General features: G+C 45.8%; 1 protein-coding gene across 3 annotated transcripts in view; it reads right to left on the bottom strand.

The window, feature by feature from the left end:
* The window catches only part of PDZRN3 (PDZ domain containing ring finger 3), a 247,419-nt gene that overhangs the window by 20,785 nt on the left and 206,721 nt on the right, over positions 1–19,913 (bottom strand). For all 3 annotated transcript variants that reach the window (XM_065884735.1, XM_065884737.1, XM_065884736.1), the window contains 2 exons: positions 6,433–6,680; positions 3,234–3,321 (listed from right to left, as the gene is read on the bottom strand). In XM_065884735.1, coding sequence (XP_065740807.1) covers positions 3,234–3,321; positions 6,433–6,680 — 336 coding nt within the window. The remainder of the gene's footprint in view (positions 1–3,233; positions 3,322–6,432; positions 6,681–19,913) is intronic.

The following is a 19,913-nucleotide window of genomic DNA, read 5'->3' as shown; positions in this document are numbered from 1 at the left end:
ATGACATCATCAAGACACAGCACAGGTTACGGCAGCTTCACAGCCCGGCTAGGATGCTACCGAGGAATCAACTGGGAAATTAAAATAACAGACGAAGGAAAAAGAAAAGCCTTCTTCAGACGTCTATTTTTCCGTCTTAATTACCTACAGCAAGATCCAGAGCAGGTGTTCAGTACCTGAAAATTTACGGGTAATTATTTGGCGGCTCAACCCTTGGGTATACTGGGGTGTAATCCTCTTATGCTACGCAGTTTCACGATAACCGGGATTTGACACTTACCTAAATAGGATCGTTTTGTGTGCTTTAAAAGAGAGAACATCTGTTTTTCTCTGTGCATTTGCTTCCATAATATCCCCAAACACTCATATATTTTCCTCCTATATAACATCCATGGAACGGGTTACTTTTCGAAAGGGGCAGATGTTGATCTACTTCAACTTAACACGAGGAGCGGTGGTGGGCTGAGGCTGGCCCCCTTACTCACAGCAAGCCTGGGTGGGGGGACCCAACAGGCTGATGGGACCTAGCAGGGACACACTGTTGACGGCTCTAAGAAATCTCGCGAGGAAGCGGCGATGACGGTACACGCCGTTCCCCCAGAAAACTGGGTCTGCTTTAGGAATGCCAGCTCTTGGCCGTGCTGCTGTTCATTAACCTTCTCGAACTGACCGGGTGACGTTCCAAAGACACGCCCCTGCAACAGAGCCTTCCTGGAAGTATACACGCTGTCCTCTCCTGGAGATTCCCTCCTGGGGAGGGGCCACGGAGAGAACCTACCTGAATCTTGACCTCAGAACTCGGGACGCGCCGCTCATCCAAAACCACCGGGTTCACTTAGTTAACAGAAATAACCTGGTGACATCCAAGCGGCTCTAAACGAAAGTCCAAACGTAAAAGCAGCCTTCCTGCCTGTTATGGACTCATGGTACTTCGTGATAACTCCTCAAAGGAGCTGTAGATGGAGAATGGCCACAGTTTGGTTTTCTCGACGAAAAGCTCACGTCTAAGCTAATGGCTGATGACCCAAAGGGACTATGGCCTCCCGAAGGGCAGGCAGGGTGATGACTTGCTGATTTTGCCTTTCTAGCACCAAAAAGGATAGTCAGTGTAACAGATGCTCAGTAAACGCAGGCGAGCAGAAATGAACGTAAGCGTGCACGTAGACTCTCTTTGTGCTTTCTATTTAACAACAGGAAGAAGTCTGAGCAGCGTCTTGAATGTCCGTGAGGGGCTTAGTCATCTCAGTCCATGGGACTTCACTCTGCCCGGTGGTGTGGGTGGTATTCGAGGCTCGGAGGCACAGCTTCCCACCACAGTGAAGGAAAAACACAAAGCCTCGATCGTGTGACTCAGGACGAGGGCAAACGGAAGCCTGGGCTTCTCTGCCTGTGCCTGGGGCCTCCAGGTCAAGGCCCCTGGGACTTGTGCACCGAAACACCTGGGGATCTTGGTAAAATGCAGCCTCTGACTCTGTACGTCTGAGGGCCCAGATTCTGTATTTCTCACAATCCCCCACATGCCGCTGTCCCAGTCTTTGCGCCACACTTTGAATAACAAGGCTCTAGGGAGGCGTTTCAGAGTGGCCTCCTCCCACCAAAAGCAAGATGCTCTCATAGTTCACGTGGAGAAAGTTACTTCCTTTAGCAAGAAAGCCTCAGTTTGGGCTAGTCTTACCACTTCTGTGATACTAGCCCATCTCCTTAGAGAGAAAGGCAGCAGGAGGCAGTGGAGAGAAAGGGCCCCAGGCAGCCAGCCCTGGGCGGGTACCAGTGACAAGCACCAGGATTTAGTAACACTGCCTCGTGTCCGCTGTATTTATTGGACGGCACCTTCTATGCATGTCAAGGGATGCTGATTTTCTGACTGAGCTAGTGATACAGCATTTCCTTTAAAATTCTCCTTCGTTTACAACCCAATCCAAAAATGGGCAGAAGACCTAAACAGACATTTCTCCAAAGAAGACATACAGATGGCCAAGAGGCACATGAAAAGATGCTCAACATCACTAATTATCAGAGAAATGCAAATCAAAGTGACAATGAGGTATCACCTCACAGCGGTTAGAATGGGCATCATCAGAAAATCTACAAACAAATGCCGGAGAGGGTGTGGAGAAAAGGGAATCCGACTACTGGGCATATACCCAGAAAAACCCATAATTCAAAAGACACATGCACCTCAATGTTCACTGCTGCACTATTTACAATAGCCAGGTCAAGGAAGCAACCTAAATATCGACAGACGAATGGATAAAGAAGATGTGGTACATATATACAATGGAATATTAGCCCTAAAAAGGAACGCAGTTGGGTCATTTGTAGAGACGTGGATGGACCCAGAGACTGTCACACAGAGTGAAGTAAGTCAGAAAGAGAAAAACAGATATCGTATATTAACGCATATACGTGGAGTCTAGAAAACTGGTACAGATGAACCGGTTTGCGGGGCAGAAATAGAGACACAGATGTAGAGAACAGATGTATGGACACCACGTTGGGGAAAGCGGGGGGGCGGGGGGGACAGTGGTGGTGAGGGGATGAATTGGGAGATTGGGATTGACATATATACACTAATATGTATGAAACAGATAACTAATAAGAACCCGCTGTATCAAAAAAAAATAAAATAAAATTCAAAAAAGAAAAAAAATTTTACCTTAGTTTAAGGGAGTTGTATTAAGTTAAAGGGAAAGAGAAAGCAAACAGTGGTTCTGGTGTATCAGATATAAGAAAACAACTGTAAGGCAGAGTGGGCCACACGCGGCAGATATTGTGGCAGCTCAGTGACCCTCCAGATATCACATGCAAACTCTTAGAGACGGGAGCACTTTTCCAGGGAGAGACCACAGCTTCCATCAGATTCTCAAAGGTGTTAGAAAGTAAGACGGAACTAAAGAACCCATTGCTATAAAGTTAACGAAATATCAAAGATTTACAAAGTCGACATCCTACTCCAAAAATCTAGCTCCTGAGATATTTGATAGCTTTTTAAAGACCTCTGCTTTGTCACAATGATCATCAAAAAGCAGTGTTGTCCTATAAAGGTTATTAAATAGCCCTTCTTCTTGCAAAGCAGTGTTCCAGGGAGGCCTCGACCCACGGAACGTGGTTCTTCTAAAAGAAATCCACGAGAGGCGGACATTCCATGAGCATCTGTCATCTCAATGCATGCTGACAGAGACGTATTAGCCTTCACAGCGACTATTGAGACGAGCCAGGGACGTGCTTCTTACCTCCAGCTCCAGCTCCTCTCTCTCCATCTCCTGATGGATGCCTTCAATGTAGTCGTTTGGATTGTAGTATTCATGGGCCGAGGGATGCCTGAAAAAGGATGAAAGATCGCTAAGGCCCTGCTGCAGTTCTAAGTATCTGTTCCCATCACCCCATCACAAGGCCCATCAGTGCCACAGGGGCTGTTCTCAGAGGCTGAGGTTCTCACTCAGTTCACTTCTCTCTGGTTGCGTTTCCCGGCACAGTCAGGACCTCCCTCACGATATTTCCACCATCTTCTCCAAAGCCCATTTCCTCCACAAGAAGGAGTTTAGATGCAGGTTGAGGGCGAGGGATGGAGTGGGAGATTGGGGTAAACACACGTAAGCTAGTATACAGAGAATGGGTCAACAACAAGGTCCCACTCTATACAGCACAGGGAACTATATTCAATATCCTATGATTAAACCATAATGGAAAAGAATATAAAAAAGAATGTATATCTATATGCATAATGAATCACTGCTGTACAGCAGAAATTAACACAACATTGTAAATCAACTATACTGCCATAAAAAAACTTGTTAAAGAAAAAAGATGCTCGGTGAGAGAGGGACTGGCTTTGTGGCTTGCAGTGATCATTGCCTGGCCCACGAGTCATGTGAGTCAACGTGACCAATTTCTAACTCAGTCTCTAGGTGGGAGACAAACTCTTATTTACTGCTCATGGCTTCATTCTTAGATTTTATCTCTGGGGAGAAAAAAGCTTCAACTTCAGGCAACACCTAAAGACATGTGCCAGCCTCTGAGATAGGTTCAAAGGGCTGTGAAACTGAAACTGCTATGCTGTCATCTAGGACGGTCTCTTTTCAAACCTTTTTGATTGTCTCGCAACAAGAAATACATTTGACATCACCCGGTATACATGTGTACGTATGCAGAACACGTGCATACATGCACACATATAATGCATGTGTGTATATATGCAGACCCGCATAGGTACACACGCCTAGGAGAACGGAAGCTTCCATTTCTCTAGGTTAACGTGTGTACAGCACAATTCACAGAGCCCACCACCTCTTTGGAAACACCACTAATGGAACCTCTAGGACCAAAGGCAGCGGGAATTACAACATGCTCAGTCAGGTCTGTGGCTCTGAAAGGTGTCAGATGCAGATGGAGAGCTTCAGCCTGATTGTTGGCTGGGGACCCAAACCTCCGCCTTCTCAAAGGTCAACAGAGCAATCAGTGGGCTCTGGTCTTCTCACCCAGGCACTTAGTTTTGAAACAACAGACCAGACATGAGCGGTCATTCAAACGAGGGCTGGCTTTCAATTTTCTGCACCCATCAGGCAAATATGCTGCCTGCACTTAAGGGGCTGTTGGTACTGAGGACCCTGCTGGAAGGCCTGGGCTTTCAAGCGTCAAGGTAACCCCCCCCGCCCCCCCATTCAGCCCTGATGCACACTCCTGCTGTCCTCTGACCTCGCAGCCAGAACCAGGAGAGCACTGACCTCTGCACTCTTCTGACATTTCTCAAATTGCCCCTTGGGGGAAGAGTCATGTCACGTTAACTGGACTTAAGAGGAAATTAAGGGCTTAGCTTCTAAAAAGCCTGTCACTATGACGGCTCAACATCGAGAGTCAGGGGTAGCCTTAAAGGCCTCATCAATATGAAAGGCAGTTTGGGTCTTCAACGTCAAACAACTGATTTGAATGACTGTAGTCAGTGAATCATCCAGTTGTTTCCTAGCAACTGGCATGCTATGGAGTACTGTGGTTAAGATCTGGACGTTGAGGTGGGACAGACCTGCCTTTCCATCCAGCTGCCAACTTTCATGGAGTACCACTGCTGACTCTGCAGTTCCTCGCCGCACAGAAGGGGCAGTCGTGAGAAATGGGTGAGGTGACAGTTCTCTGCATACTGCCTTGTGCACTCTGAGTATCAGACGGGATCGGGGGCGGCGGGGTACCTCCTCCTCTACCTTTACACGCTGCCCGCCGCCCAATTCACCTTGTCACGCCTGGGGAATTAGCCCTGGGTTCTGATGACAGCTAACCGTCAGAACCACGGGATGAGAGGCCAGCCTCTGTCTGGAATCTAGTAGAACAACAGGAAACGTGTGCTCACTCCAGCTACTGAGTTACTGATAGGAATCCAACAGGTATCGCTCAGGGGATCTCCCTAGGAGAGGTGGAGATGCCCTTTGAAATAAGGCATCAAGGCAATGATCCGAACCAGCAGCAAGATGGGAGGAGGGACTCTTAACATCAACCAGAGAGGCTAAGAAGGGGCGGTGGACACCTTGTCCAGAGATGTGCAAAATCACATCCGAAAAGCCACCTTAAAATGGACATCTTTTAAGCCTCTTGTCCACCTGAGAAAATTTCTTGCTCTTCATTTTTGTCCCTACATATTTTACATCAATCACTCAATTACCAGCGATCGCCACTATCGTTTATCCAGCACTTACCGTATGCCACGCTGAGAACCTGCCACGCATTAGTTAATTTAATCCTTCAACAATCCTACGAGATGGGTACTCTGATTATCATCCCATTTTAATAGAAGGAAAATAAGGCCCAGGGAAATAAACTACCCAAGTTACACAGCTAGAGATGAGGCTTTGTCCAACTCGGAGCCTCTGAACTACCTGATATCTCTGGCAGTAAGAAGGTAAGAGGAGAGTCGTGTGTAAAGTAATTTACGTGATGCATTGGATCACAGCTGTTATTTAATCGGTAACTGCAGTGCTTATATGAGGCATGTGTGAATTCACTCCATGGATCCAGGTTTGAAATGAGACCCAAGAAAGCAGAAGGCACAACCTCCTGGGCTCTCTTTACACTCACAACTTGCTTTGTTGTCTCTTTAAAACAACCATCAGCATTCCCTCTAGTGAGAACTACCAAACCTTGCCACTGCCATTTGCGGTGATTAAATTTTATTCGGAAACAACTTTTATGACATTTGTAAGTCATTTTGTTCTTCGAATATAATTTGAATAACTCCGCTCCAGGGTTATAACAAAGTAATTAAGATGTCGGAGCGGTTTCGAGCAGGATTCAATTTATTGCCTATATAAACAATAAAGTGAAACGTGGGCAACTTGGGGGAAAACTGTTAAGATGTATTCATTTTTTTTCACCACACGGAAGGGAAGAAACCAACTTCTCTGTACCACACTTAACACATCTAAGATTCATCACCATGTGACTTACTCCTCGGGCAAGAGATAGGGATCCAGCACAGGTGGGGTGGGCGAGGACATCTTGGTAAGAGCCATGATGTGCTCAAAGGTGATGTCCGTTTGGGTTCCCGTGTCCACCGTCTGTGACTCTGACGGAGGCGTGAACATTTTGGTCCGTGGCGTTCGCCTCAACACCTGGACCACGATGGGCTCCTTAGCTGTCTTGAAGGCTTCCACAGCCTGGTCATGAGTTGCTCTGGATAAGTCTTTGCCGTTAACCTGTCGGAAAACAGTAGAGGGGGAGAGGATTGTAATTAAGCAGAAGCCGGAAAGACGGTTTTCGTGTGTAAGCAGCTAAAAGGAAAACGTGCGGGTGTCCGAGGACTTCACTGCTGTGTTTCAGGTTTCCCCAGGAATGCCTGGTGGGAAGGGGGTAAGTTTGGAGGTGTGCAGATCGGGCATGAAATAATAAATCTCACGGCGGGGAAGGCGTGGCTTCCCACTGGAGTGTCTTTAACACAATTTCATCCCCTTCTCATCTTGCCTGGGAGAGAAAAGAGCAGCCTCAGGCTCAAAGCCTTTATCGGGCCATACTAGCTAACTGGAAATTAATCATATTGTTCTGTTTTAATGGTGTGTATTTTCCCAGTTCCTGTCAGGTGAGATTAGTTTCCCTTTCATGGGAGCGGTATGACATTTCCTTCTTAAATGAATGCCTTTGCTTTTCCTTAAAAAGTCAATGAGAATATTAAGTAAGTTATAATACAGGTCACAGGTAGATATGGCAAGTATCAAGGAGGAACTCAAATGACCTGACATTTTGGCCCATGTTCGGGAAACAGCAGCTAGCTTAACTGCTGTGTTGTTTCCCACTGTGCACACAGTCCTTTGCTACTGCTACAACCTCAATGTCTACACTTACCGAGTGCCCACTGTCTACCACGTGACTTAAATGAAGACGCCTCTTAACACGTCCGTCATCACAGTCACGGGAAGCCGGCAAGACCAGAAGTACGTGCATCCCTCTCCCCTTATAGCCACAAATAAACTGCGTACGATGACCTTGCGAGTGACTGATGGGTCAGAACTTCGGACGCTGCATCCAGGATTCTTTCCAACGACAGAATCCGAACTAACTGAACACGGCTGTCTTTAGAACAGCTTACACGAGAGGAAATAGAAGCCAGAACCTTATGTCTAGAAAATGAAGTTATTCCAAGCAACATGGAAGCTCAACTATTTACCCTCCCCGTCCCATTCCCCACAGCAAAGGACTACGACATTGTGTTCCGATAGCTAGGGATGTCTAATGATTGCACTCACATGACAGTTATCAGGCTCTGAAATATTTTGATGCCATCCCCCAAGTGGTATGTATACTGCTTAAAGGCAAATAGAAAATGATGGTATAGGAAACATATTCTGCAGAATATATGTTTGTAGAAGTTCCCTGGCTTCTCACATCTTCTCTGCACCACTGACAAACTCACGTCATTTATCTGTAAATGCCAAAACCAACACCGAACCTTTTCTAGTCTGGCAGCTACATGCCCCACCTTAGCATCGTGTACTTCAAAGCACACTGACGATTAGGTCTGTCCCGAGGTAGAGCACTTCGGTTTCTCTTTGCCAAGCAGAACATGAATACCGATTATGCAGCAGTTTTTCTGGTTTTTTTTTTTTCCCCTAAGCCCTTTCACTCTGGCCCTACAGGGACAAGAACTCTAGGTTGGAGTGCCTTGCAAACAACTGCTGGGTTGAGGAAGAGATGTCGGATTCTTTGCTTGTAATGAAGCCCAAATGAATCGCCAGTGGAGATTATTAATGCTTTGGATTCAGTCCACTTAAGTAATTTACTATCCTCATGAGGGAGTCAAACAGAGCAGCAACTGTGGGCTGCAAAACGACTCAGGTGCACCGGTAAATACGTGAATGGCTGAACCATCCAGCTCTTACCATCCCTCACCCTGGAGGAGTGGAAACACCAGGATTTAACACCACGGCCGTCTTCGCTCCTCCTCCATGGAGGACAGAATGAAAGGACATGAAGGAATTCTTCCTAGCTTTGCAGACCAGTTGAGCACCTCGACCCCTTCCCTGCTCAGAGCCTAGAACTCTGAGGGCTTGGGGATGAGGTGAGGGCGGGGGAATGAAGTCCAAGTTGGAGTGCTGTGAAATTCGCGCCAGGGCCGAACTGTCTGAGCCGTATTTTCCATTAATGCGTGACACCGGGAGTCAAATCATCTACGAATTTATGATGCCATAGTAAATTTCTCCCTGGATTAAACGAATGCCGTAGACAGCACCCTGAGGAGATATCGGTTTGGCCAGTGCCAGCTCGCCACGCTGGGGATGGCTTGCGCTAAAGGTAGTTGTACCCACGGTGAACTCACAGTAAGACTTCTGAATGGGTCTGCAAGTTGGCCTTTTGCCAAGCAGGAATGAGCATGGGACTTTCTTCTAAGGGAGCCTTCCGACTGTGTCTTAAAAAACAACAAAAAAATCCATCCTAGGAGCCTTTACGTTTTAGCCACATAATTAGGTCTTGCAAATACCTCAGCAGAAAGGTCAGCTGCCTGATAAAAAGTGTCCCTCCTTGTTCCTCCTGCTTCCTCTCTGCTGAAAGAGCTTGGACTTTGTTTCCTTTCCACCAGATCAGAGAGCATTCCCTCTGGGGGAGACTTGAGATGTGGGTTTAATTGGCTTTAGCCCATTGTGGAGGTCTGGTTCCTTTTGCTTAGACATGGTGCTGGGTCTCTGAGGCCAGGTGAACACACTAAGGGATGCAGGGCAGAAAAATAGAGAATTGGGGTCTCTTGATGATTATCATTGAGCAAATGAACCGACCAAGCTTAGAAGCTCTTAACCCCAAACTTCTTGTCATATTTGATAACACAATCCTCATACCTGAGGCCCTTTTCACTTGTATTTTAACTCCCTGCAGCCCTGAACACCCCAATAGGTATAGATATTGCACAGATGTCCTGTAACGTTAGACAGGCGTGTAGTATTTGTTCCTACAGACATTCCTCTGATATGTATGAAACAGTGGGTGAAAATGCTTTTCTGATTAGGAGTGTATTTTACTCAGCTTCTTCTTATTTTTTTTTTTAACAGAAAAGTGATGGCAACTATTGCTTTCTTGTACAGGTGTCTAAACCAATGCGAGAACCACTAAGCAGATGCTTAAATGGTACCTACAAAAATTAAAGGATGGACTTGTCTGCATCAGTCTAATGGTACCTACAAAAATTAAAGGATGGACTTGTCTGCATCCGTCTAAGCTAAGAAGATTCTCGGGGGCAAAGAGCTGCCCTGTGTCTGGGCGCACACGATTACAAATGCAGGCAAGCTTTTCCAAATCTCTCTGACTTTGGGTATTATTAAACGGCATTGATGCAACAGCACCCGTAACATCCCTAGGGCCTAAGATGCAGAGAAAGGAGGGGGCGAATCCCAAGGGAGGCCAGGAACTTGGTCGGCGACTGTGAAGCGTCCTCTCATCCCCCGCCAGATCGTCACCCCCGCTCACGGCTGGGTCCCACAGAAAGGCAGTTCTGACCACTGAAGCTGAGGCAACAATTTCAGGAGCCCGGTGCCCCGTATATGTTAATCAAACACAGTTCAAATATGCCGCTCCACAAGCCAGGGGACCCGCTCCTTTCTTACGGCTCAGGGCTGCGGTGCCCAGGGGCTCAAACTGTGGAATCAGACCGGGGTTAGGATCCGGACTGTCGCTTTGGACAATTTATTTCCCTCTGAGTCTCGGTTTCCTCATGTGCAAAATAAATGTGATTATAGTGTCATGCCTCTTAGGGTTATTATAAAGTTTAATGAGATAATCTACTTTACAGCCTAGCATGCACATCGTAAGAATTTACTAAGACACCAGTGCTCATGGGGATCCTACCCCAGAATAGTCACATTTTCCCAGGAGAAAAGAGTCTGCAAATCAAAGAAGCAAAATTCAGCCTAGTTAGGTAGTCTTAAGAGGCATTTGTATACTGAGAGGCTTCTTGATTTTTCAGGGAAGTTCCCAGCCCGAACGTTCCTGAGCTACCGACATACATATTGATATTTTCAGTCCGCAGTTTGGGATTCTCTGGAGCGGGCGGTGCAACGGAGAGATCTTACAGGACGACTTGACCCCTGCCACACAAGCTTCTTGACAAGGTATTTTAGGCATCATTACATTCTCTTAAAAGACGATGAGACAAGGCAGGAACTTACTCTCCTAGACAATCCATTTTTGCGGCCAAATTTGTTTGCAATTACCTTGTGCACATAACGCTTCTTACCCTGTCATCTTGGAATCACATCACTGAGAGACTTAGCGAGGTGATGAGTCCGGTGCATGCCGTCAGCCAACCGAGAATGACAACCTTTATTCCCGGGACTAGCATTACATGTACATTACACAAGACGGCGGTGATGATGGCTGCAATTACAGGCGCAATGTTCATCCCGTGACGTTTGGCCCAGTCAAATTAAATATCATTAACTCGCCCAATTGAGCAGATTGCCTTTAAAACAGTCTATGCAGCTCTAAAACCAAGTAAATGGAATGTTTGGGGAGAAAAAACGCTGATAAACTTGATTATAAATTAAACGCTATAATTTATAAATTATAAATTAAACGCTTAAGTTATTCACCTAAGGCTCTGGATGGTCCCCTGGGATGTAGGTGCCATTAGGGTGAAAATCCAATTCCTTTCTCTCAGGGCAAACATCACTGCTGCAAAAGTGACAGGACACTAAGGGACCTTCAAGAGGTCCTTTAACATACGATCTCCAGGGACAAGATGCCGAGAGCACGGAAGGATTCCCTCCCGGTTGCATTTAAGCCTGGGTAGCATGGCTCCGGCTCTTTGCATGAGGTGCCCGTGGGTATGTTTTCCACGGTCCTGAGAACGAACGCAGAGCTGGTAGGTTTTTCCACATGGGGGTACATTTCGTGGATAACCCAGCTGTCCATCTTTCACCCATTCACCAAGTATTTTCTGAGGTTACTCAGGGAGACTTGTTCCCCTCTTGGCTGATGGGATACCACTTGGAAGAATTTCTTGGGGAAAAATGAGGCCACAGGATGTGCAAGCCACTTAAGAAATGGTCAGATGAAATGCACTGTGGGTAGCATTTCACCGTGGCATCTAACGAGAGGTTGGATCTGGCCGAGGAAGGCAAAATCTACACACGCTGGAACGGTAATTAAGCTCACGACCTAGAAAGACTCTTGGTTTTCACGGTCTACCTAGAAATTCCACTGGTGAAACTACTGTCATACGCTTTTTAAAAATCACCTTTCAAAACAGGAGCCAGAAAGCTTTCAAAGTTCCCTACAACATAATTATAAGCATTTCGCGGTATCTTAAGATCTATCTGGAAAAGACATAGCATAATCTCTCTAAATTAGACAATACGTTTCTATTTATGGGAAGACAGCTGGTTTCTGAGTATCTGCACATCACGATCACCTCGATTTCTATTCCATGTGCAAACGACCCCAGTACACTAATGCAGTTTTCAATTCAGCCTTCTATAAATTACGCCCCGGGCTAAAACCCCGGTTTTATAGGGTTCATTTAATTAAATACAGGGGCAGTGATTGCATTCTGTAAAATATCACACCTATGTTGTCAAACTAATTACAACTCAGATTCCACTGGAAGCAACAGACGATAATAAACTACATACCGAAAAGTAAAAGATTTCAAGCCCTGATTTAGGTTGGATTAAAAAAACTTCTTTCATTCAGGCAAACTCCTGTCTGCCTTAATTTATTTCAAATTTATAGTCTGCTCTGGGGCTTGATAAAGGGAAGGCCAACTTCTCTAAAAGAGAGGTATTATGGCGGTGAAGAAGGAATATGGGTCTTAGTGAACAAATGGTGTTCCAATTAATATGTTTCTGTGCAAAGTACTGACTTTCAAGACGGTATGAACAAGGAGACTACACTCACAGAGACCTCAGTTCCGATGTAGTAGAACTTACATCTGTACGGGTGCATTCGGTTTGCAGTAAGGACCGCAGTGAGGTTTGTCCGTGGTAATTTCTAAATGTGTCCTGATGTTTTTTTCCTAGGTTTGGTATTTCTTCAACGGGAAGATCCCCTCATTATATTCTGAGTGCCCTGTGTGGATGAAATGTATAGCCTGGGTAATTTTCCTATCAGAGGAGTCTTCCTTCTGTCAAACTTAAGCCTATCATGTTTCAAAATGCTTTACTGTTTTTTTTTTTTTCGCCTAAATATAGAGTATACATGGCTACCAGCCTCCGAGTGATAAAAGAGATGACACGTCTTAAAGAAAGAGGCTAAAAATCATAGATGTACTCAGATTAAAAAGTATTAGTCCTACACTATTACAAGATGCTTTTCTTCTCAGGTCAAAATCCTATCTTCATCAACAAAATTCTGCTTATCTCCTTTTGGAAGCCTTGATTTCATCACCCCGAAATCCCACTGTGAACGATAGGTCACAGAGGTCCATTAAACTACAGTGGTTTTGAACCATTCTGCATCTTAAAACGAACATGCATACTTTAACCTCATCTTAAAGGTGGTAATTTAAAGAAGCAGCTCAACATATTATAGGAAAGCCCAGTGGTAGGTACTTGGAAACAAGGTGTTTCTACAGCTGAATCTCTCTACAGTCTAGGTCCCTTAAGTCCTTCTTTGAAACGTGAGTGTCTTTTCCAGGTATGTATTTAATGCTGGAGGAGGGACTGGTTTCAGGTTACAAGTCAGTTAAATATGGTCCTTCACATTCCAAGGGTTCAGCGCTGTTCATCCCTGGAGGATGTTCTCGCAAATGTCTTCAACCATCCCTGCCCCTCTCTTATTCTTTCTTACTCATCTGAAAAGCCCTGGCCTATCTTTCTGGCCAATCACCTGCCTCCCCGTTTCTACCTGTAGACTAGTGATGCTGGAGAACATTCCCACAGGAGATGTCGCTGGGTCAAATGGGATCACACCCTTCACAGCTGTTTTGAGATGTGTAATTATGTACTTATTTGATTTTCGGTTGATGGCCGATATTTTCTCATGGGGCCCTAAGTTCCACAAGGGCAAGAACTGTGTGTTTTGTTCACTATAGGACACCCGGAGCTTAGCACAGCGGCTGGCATGTAGCAGCCTCGCAAATAATTTATCACCTGAGTGACCTATTCACGCATCTGTAGACTGTCATGTTACTCTCGTGCACAGTTGTTGGCATTTCATGGTCTTTCCTACTCTTGAAACAAAAGCATTTTCTGCTCTGATCTTACATTCATAGCTAAGATTGACACAAACCTGATTATGTGTCCATTTTTATAACTGTCAGATTCCAAACAAGAATAAAACGTGTGTTGTATTTTGTTACATACATACATATTCCGTGAGGAGTGCTTTCAATCTTAAAGCGTCTCCTGTTCCATTTCTTGATACGATCAAAGTGCTATCAAGGAAAGTACCCTCTGATGTTTTGGAGGATGAAATATATGAGGCCCAGAGAGGTCTTGGAGTGTTTGTGAAGAAACAAGGCAGCCCTAGCTAAGCTCTCCTGAAGTCCCTGGGTTCTGAACTTGCAGGTGACAAGGTGGAGCCACTAGAAGTCAGAAAGGAACCTTGATCCCCAATGGAGAGGAAAGAAATAAGAAATACCAAATTGACAGACCTCACCGAAAAATCAGAAAATGGGAAATTGCTTCTTTCTCTTTCTCGGACCATTCTCTCTCCTCCCCATATCCGTCCTCCCCCTTCCAGCAGTGGCGCAGACTCAACCGTGAGCAACGTGCCCAGGCCGGGAGGTGATGAGGACAGGTGGGCTACAGGTGTGTCCGCCCAGAAGAAGGCGGGCCCTTCTCTAACGCACAGTGAAAGCCAGACGGGCTGGCCTTGGGCCCGCTCGGCTGCCCAGCTCTGGAGTTGGGTGTAGTGGAAGCGCGCGATGGCCTGGCCTACGGGCATTTACACTTGAGTCCTGGATACACGGAGGGGACTGCTGGGTCCTCAGCTACCTCACCCTGCGCCAGGAGGGCTGTCAACAGGCGTCCTCCCTGAGGACATCCAGGTTGAACACTCTGAGGAAGCTCCCTGTGAGGCATCGCTCACCTTGGTACCTAATGAGTGAACAGAATACGTGAGGCCAAATGCTGGAGTCTCTGACACGTCAATCGTGATATAGCCAACAGGGGGACAGCACTCTGCTGTCCTGCCAGAAGAAGACTTAGTCTAAGCGCTCTGTCTACGTTAACTCACGTAGTCTTCCCATGAGGGTGGTGCTACTATCATTACCATTTAACGGGGATGAAATCCAGAGGCACAGAGAGTGTTTGTGCACCTGAAGACCTTCCGCTAAGGATGCTGGTGGCTTTCACCTTGAATTGGGAGACGCGCGCTTAGTTCAGAAGGGTTCACGCTTCTTTCTACACGTCAAGTTTACTGCATTTAACCATCCATATCGGCATGATCTCCTACGGTAACAGCAAATATAGCCGCACGTAGAAGGAAGAAAGCGTGGCCAGGTTTTTGCAAGCATCACAGCAAAGCCTTATGAAAACCACTTTATGTCATTTCCATCTCCTTGGTATAAACTTCATATTGGTCTCATAAATCTCCTGTACAAACTTAAATTTGTTAGTTGATTTCCTCAGACTAGAGGGCTGGCTAGAATAAAAATTTCTACCCTCAGGTCTCTGACCATTAGAGGAAGGGACGTGTAGGAAGATTCTTCCATCAACAGAATTGTCGCCACACAGGATTTACAACAATGTTTCGTGATGTTTCATGTCACTACAGTCATTTAAGTTTCAAGTGAGGAGGGGCTTGTAACGGATACTGCATGAAGACGGGCAAGAAGAGGCAGGAGTTTTACATGTGATGGGGGTCCGCGGTGAAGGTTGTAAGCTCCAGCCCTAGGGCTGATTGCCTCGGCTTCAATGTAGGCTGTGTCACTTATGTGCTGTAGCATCCTGGGCAAGTTAACCTCTCGGTGCCTCAGGTTTCTTACCAGCAAAATGGGTTTACAGCAGGACCTATCTCGTGGGGTGGTGTTAGAATTAATTAGGCTGTGCAGAGAAAGTAATTAGGGTGCATGGCCCTGCACAGAGTGAGGGCTCAATAAACGTTAGCTATCTGTTGTCCTCACTCATTTGGAGAATTACTGGGGAACCCATCACGTGTCAGGCACTGATACAGTGGTAACCAAGGCCCAGTAATACTGGGTAAAGAATGAACACGGTGGGGGGGAGACACACAGGGGTCTGAATCCCTGCTCCGTTTACCAGACGTGTGACTTTGGGTAAATCATTCTACCCCTGTGCCTCAGTGTCCCAGTTGGAAATGGGGGATATTAAAGTATTTCCCTCCTAGGGTTTTGAGACAAATATCTAAGCACAGGGCCCAGTGTTAGCTATTGTTATAACCCTACAAACCTGGACAAATTACCTACCTCTCCCTGTGCCTTATCTATAAATGGAGTTGTAAAGGTTTGTAGAAAAGGGCTTAGAAGGGAGTCTGGCTCGTAGTCACCACTCTTTACAGGAGATACTGGCCCACATGTGGTTCCTAAAAATTCCAGCTGTCAAACTGAGCTGCAAATAAATCACATAAGAACACCCATAAAACAGGTCTTACGTTCCACTCATTTATGGGGAAAGCAAGCCTCTTCTGGATCCTGGCGTCCATCTCAAGGATGTGATGCTGTGCTCTCCAAGGACTGGGTGTTTGCTCTGTGCCAGGTGCTGTGCTAAGTGCTTCACGTGCACAATTTCATCCCGTTTCACAGTAAGAAGGTCAATGCTGAGGTGAGCGCTATTACCTCTGCTTTTACGGGCCAGGAAGTAAAAGCCCGAGGAGTGCTGGCAGCTTCCTAAAAGATGTGCAGCTTGTGAGCAGGAGAGAGGGGGTTTGAACAAGGCCTGCCCAACTTCAAGTGCATGCTCTAACCACTGGGCAGCACAGCTGGACTGCTATGACCCAACCTCAGCCTTGAAGCGAAGGGAAGTGTTAACGGCTGATTATACTGGCCCCAAGAAGGGATGGTGGGATGAAACTGGGATGAAACGGTGTCATCAGAAAGAGAGAGGGGTGGGCCCTAGACAAGGAACATACTCTCAAGTGGGAAGAACAAAGATCCTCGTCAAAGGAGGACATTCACTGGACGTGCCTTGCTGGGGATGGGTGGGCTCCTCCATGCCGAACCAGGTGGGCTCACCTTTCCCAGGAACTCGTGGTGGTAATGGCACCACATGTAATGATACTCACTAACCCGTCCCTTCCTACTTCACTGCAGAGAAGCTCCAAGCAGAGGGGAATCTATCTTTTCTCTAAATTCTTTTCTCACTAAGTTGTCTCATCAGATTTCAGCCTGTCTGTCCTACGAACGTCCATGTCCCAAGGCAGGTTGTGAAGCTCTGGCAACGAAACACCATTTAAAATAGTCCAATTAGGGCAAAAGTAGTCTTCTGTTAAAAAAGAACATTCTTGAGCAGGAATGAAATAAGTAGCCTCAGAGTTTCTGAAGCCTTTGAATCTCAAAGAGGAGTCAGGCCGAGAGATCTACTCGTGAAAAATGCTTCCTGGCCTTAACGACCTGCACTTTATTTGCGGCTCTTAACAAGATTACGAAATTTCCTAACTATCTCTAAAGAACTATCTCTAAAGGTCAGGCGACAAACCAATGAATTCCAGAAAGAAAATCAAAGCTAAAGTTGATTCACTTTGAATAGAATTTCCCGGCTCTCAAGGATTTGTGTAACCTCAACAGTGATTTGGAATCTTGTTTGTTTGTTGTCGGTTTTCTATCCAAAGAAATAAAATTATGATGCGTATCACTCAGATGAAAACTAACTGTGGCTCCTGCATCACCAACTAGTTCATTTAGTGGTCTACAGACCGACTAGTAAAACGTCTGTTAAAATGACTGTGGAGGATCCTTGAAGAAAACGCTGTAGAAATTAAATGTCGTCTTAGTGGTTAAAAAAAAAAAATCAGTTGAGAAGGGCCTGGTGTCAGTATGAAAATAAAACTACCCCTGAATGTTTAGAGAATGGCTAGTTTTCCTTCTGTCCTCATATAGGAGTACTCATTAGTCAGCTTGTCCATAATCACCTTTCTAAATAAATTATGCTGTATCTTCTCAAATACCTCCAAGTTCCTAAAAAGCATTTTTAAAAGTTCCACATCAGGGGAAAACTAGAAAGCAGGGCTGGAACTCGAAATGTCCTCCAAAGACCAAAGCTACTTGATTCTTTGAACAAATACTGTCTAACACTTCTGAGTATCATCTTCTATGTACCATACACGAGGCTTAGGCACTCGTGTGATAGTACACTCAATCACTTATTCATGTGCAATTAGCACATGAATAACAAAACCTGGGAATGACTATGTGCCCAATACCCCTACTGAAACCCCAGTGCATTAGTGAGCAAGACCAGAAATGGGAGCTGCCCCGGGCAGCTCATAGTCTGGGTAAGGAGACAGAGGCTAATGGGAAGAGGGGGCTCCTCTGAGGAAGAGACGTTGAGGATAAATCAGAAGAATAACCAGGATTTACGTGGACAGGAAGAGAGGAGAGATATTTGCAGACGGAGGGAACAGCACGTGCAAAGGCCCTGAGGCTGGACGAAACCTGGTACACAAGGATCAGGATAGGTGGAACACAGATGCTTATGTGATGAGACTAGAGGGGCGGGCAGGTGCAGCCTATGTTGACCCTCAGAGGCTACAGACAGGACTTTGGTTCTGAGATGATTTAAGCGAGGGTGGTGGGGTGGTTGGTGGGGGGGGGGCTGGAGAGGTGACAGGACTCAAAGGCTACGTGTTCAGGCTTACATCTTAGAAACATGATCATAGCATCTGGCTGCTGTGTGAACAATGGACTGGAAGAGGCTAGGAACGAGGCGACTGAGTGGCACAAGCAGACCAAAGAGATATTTGGAAAGCGGAGACCTCCCAACCACCAGGAGAGTTCTTTCCATTTTCACAGGAAGTTGAGACTCAAGAGGGTAAGTGACTTGCCTAAGGGTTCCATAGCTATTCAACAGGAGACCAAGTTCAAGCTCCCCCGAACTACTAACTCCAAATGCAGCATTCTTTGCAAAGTAAAATACCTGTTGAGGTGTGACTATCAAGACAAAACAAACGCAAGCTCCAAATCTCAACACCTTGAACTGAATAGGGACCTACGCAGGTCCTGGGTTTCTTGATAATGTGGGTGGTTCTGCTACTGGGTTACTTCCTGCCTAGAGGCTCTCTGTAACGGGCGGGGTCCTAAGTCTCTGCTCCCACCTCCTTCTTGGGGTGCTTTCCTCACAAGTTCACGTGGACTCTGAGAGCGTCCTGCCCCGACCGAAGCTCTTAGTTATTGCTGGAGACTTTGCTTCCTAAGACTCTGGAATCCTGGATATCCACCCTTTTGCGGGAAAACCATAAGGAGCTTAGATTAGAAGAGGAAGAACGGTTTATCCTGCTGATTGATTGAAAAAGCTACTCAGTCTTGAATCTCAACAATCCTCTCTGGCAAACGGGACACATATTCCCCAGCTTCAAAAAGCGGAGCTCCACCCACTTGCTCCTAACACTCTTTGTCCTTCACACAAACTGTCCCACGTTATTGGTGTTTTAGTATGAAAAATGCAAACCATGTCCACTGACAAGAATTTTTGGATTTTTAGTTTTGACCGTTACTGGACATCAGCAGTTCCAAGCGCTATTACGATAGCTACCCGTGGGCATTTTCATGATGAAAAATTTCCTGATCTTCCCACAGGGAGAGGTAAGAAGGGAAAGAACAACTGCAGAATTGAAGCCTGCAGTTTGGCAGGACAGCCCTTGGTTCGGTTTTGTTCTGTTTTTTTGGGACAGCCCTTGTTGCGCAAGTGTTCTCAGAGTCGGGAACATGACTCCATATTTTATGCTAACAGAATCATTTTGGAGGGTGATGCCGTGTAATTGGGGGACGGGTGCCATTTCACTGCTTATCTAGTTGACATAATTACAGCTAACCTCATGTCTGTCCTCAACTTTGGGAAGATTCTATGTTTTTAATTGCAAGTTACTGTCCAATTTGTTAAGGAAACTTAGGTTAGAGGAGAAAATATTTGCCTCTTTTCTGCTGGGTTCAGATGTATTTCTCAATTTGAATAACATTTCCAAAAGGAAAAATACTTCATCCTACCAGCTCACATTTCACCTGTAATATGTACGACTACTCCGTTTAGGAGTGCTTACGTGCAGTAATGAATCCGGACACATCTTTCCTGGATTGCCAAAACAGTCATACTTTGCCGAGACCCCTCCCTTGCAACCAGAGCCCAGGAACAACTTTACATCAATAGATTGTATAAACCCTAAGTTACCTCCACTGAAATATGCAGTTACCTCGTGGCTGCTGTGAGAAATTAATGCAGATTTCTGGAAATACTGGCTGTGAAAGAAGAACCAATGAAAATGAGTGGGAATAACCAACTCTGGAGACGTCTACGGTGGAAGAAACAGAAACTGGGAAGATTTAGAACCTTTATGAA

The sequence above is a fragment of the Phocoena phocoena genome, chromosome 10, assembly GCF_963924675.1.
Source record: "Phocoena phocoena chromosome 10, mPhoPho1.1, whole genome shotgun sequence".
Lineage (NCBI taxonomy): Eukaryota > Metazoa > Chordata > Mammalia > Artiodactyla > Phocoenidae > Phocoena > Phocoena phocoena.
Note: the sequence above shows the minus strand (reverse complement) of the source record. Positions and strands in the feature narration are given on the sequence as shown.